Source organism: Octopus bimaculoides, chromosome 30 (assembly GCF_001194135.2).
Source record: "Octopus bimaculoides isolate UCB-OBI-ISO-001 chromosome 30, ASM119413v2, whole genome shotgun sequence".
NCBI classification, from domain to species: Eukaryota; Metazoa; Mollusca; class Cephalopoda; order Octopoda; family Octopodidae; genus Octopus; species Octopus bimaculoides.
The window spans coordinates 6,072,655-6,074,811 of NC_069010.1; the positions used below are offsets into that span (position 1 = coordinate 6,072,655).

The 2,157-nt window shown below is 44.5% G+C and overlaps 1 protein-coding gene across 1 annotated transcript in view; it reads left to right on the forward strand.

The window, feature by feature from the left end:
* Nucleotides 1-2,157, forward strand: part of LOC106869467 (uncharacterized) — a 39,926-nt gene that overhangs the window by 22,491 nt on the left and 15,278 nt on the right. The window contains exons 19-21 of the mRNA XM_052978108.1: nt 296-453; nt 1,239-1,398; nt 1,995-2,126. Of these exons, the coding sequence (XP_052834068.1) occupies nt 296-453; nt 1,239-1,398; nt 1,995-2,126 (450 nt within the window). The remainder of the gene's footprint in view (nt 1-295; nt 454-1,238; nt 1,399-1,994; nt 2,127-2,157) is intronic.

Sequence of the window (2,157 nt, forward strand, 5' to 3'; positions counted from 1 at the left end):
GCCCGAGGCTATAGTAGAAGACACTTGCTCAAGGGTGCCACGCAGTGGGACTGAACCCGGAACCATGTGGTTGGTAAGCAAGCTACTTACCACACAGCCACTCCCTGCGCCTATTTTTTCTGCTTTTCTTTGATTTTACTTCGTCTTAATTTGTTATTGTTTGAGTAAACACACCTGTGCTTGTGAAGGACGTTTACCTGCCATTTCATATGCCCCCCCCCACCACAGAAGCTCCCTCATTGGCTTACTATTGATGTTCTTGCTACTGTCATTAAGGTATCATTCTCTTTTACAGGTATACAGCTGGGGATCTTCCAAATATGGTCAGGTTGGTGTTGGCGCCTATCATCATTACTACACTCGGCCGATGCTTGTGGAGAGTCTGTCTTCAGAGTGTTGTGTCAGTTTGGTCTGTGGACAATACCATTCAGTTGCATTGACCAACGATGGCAAGTGAGTAGCTGTTTTTGTTCTTGTTGTTGTTTTATCGTTTTTGATTGTGACCATGCTGGAGTACTGCCTTGAAGTGTTTTTGTCGAGCAATTTGACCGCAGGACTTACTTTTCGAGTTCTGGTACTTTTTCCTATCGGTCTCTTTGCCGAACTGTTAAGTTACAGGGTTGTGTAAACACGCTAACACCAGTTGTCAAGCGATGATCGTGGGATAAGGGACAAACATACACAAACACACACATGCAAACACGCGCAAACACACATGTGCAAACACACGCACGCAAATACGTGCAAATACGCGCAAACACACACACTCACAAACACAAACACGCAAACACATGGACACACAGAGACACATACACACACAGGCACACACATACACACAGGCACACACTCACACACACAGACACACATGCACACAGACACACACACACAGACACACACACAGACATACACACACACAGACATACACACACACATGCATTCACACACACGCATTCACACACATGCATACACACACACGCATACACACGCACACACACTTATACACACAGACACACAGACACAGATGTGTGTGTGATGGGCTTCTTTCAGTTTCCGTCTACCAAATCCACTGTCAGAAATGCAGCAAATTTTAATTCCTTGTGACTGCCATGTTTAAAAAACAATATAACAGTCAGGAAGTAAAGCAATATTTATTTGTATTACTTTCTCGTTCACCTTCCTAGAAATGACTGATTAATTCTAATTTCTTTTTTTCTGTTTCTTGTTATTCCCTACTCTAGGGTGTTTACATGGGGTTGGGGTGTCCACGGACAGCTTGGTCACGGTGATGCTGAAAACCAGTCCGTCCCTAAGCTGATCAGCTGTCTACCTACGGCCAAAGAGATCCGGACAATACAATTGGCTGCAGGTTATGCGCACACAATGGTACTCAGTCAACAGGTGAGTTTTACTTTTGTTTTGTACAGGATAGAGCTGGGGAGAGTCTTGGTGATGGTGATATTGGTGGTAGCAGTGGTGGTGGTGGTGGTGATGCTGCTGTTGTTGGTTGTGGTAGTGGTGATGATGTCAGTGGTGGTTGTGGTGGTGGTGATGGGTTGTTGTTGTTGGTGGTGGGGGATGTTAGTGGTGGTGGCGATGGTTGGGTTGTTGGTGGGGGTAGCGATGCTGAGGATGGTAGCGATGTTGGTGATGGCAGTGGTTGCAGTGGTGGTGGTGGTGGTGATGTTGGATGCTGTTGTTGTCGAGAGAAATACAATGAGAGAGATGGGGTACAGCATGAGAGAGCAAGAGTGTGCGTGAAAGATAGATAGCTAGATAGATAGGTAGTGTTGTCACCATAATAACTGACAAAACTTTCATGATATAACAGCCGTACTATTAAAAGGAAGAATGTGCACGATTAACAAATAATTTTACTGGGGGGGGGGCATAGCAATGGTTAAAGACCTAGTGTGAATTAAAAAGGCAGTGTAACCCTTATAGTTTTCTTCTTTTCCTATTTTCCACGATTCATTTCCATTCTTTGCATTATCCAGGGAGATGTCTACAGTTTCGGATGCGGCTACTTTGGACAGCTCGGACTTGGCCAGAGGCAAAAGAAATCGGTACCAAGTCATATAACATTGCCAGAAAAGATCTCATATATTGCTGCTAACTTCTTCAGCTCGGTCAGTATTATAAATGTACATATGTGTAGTC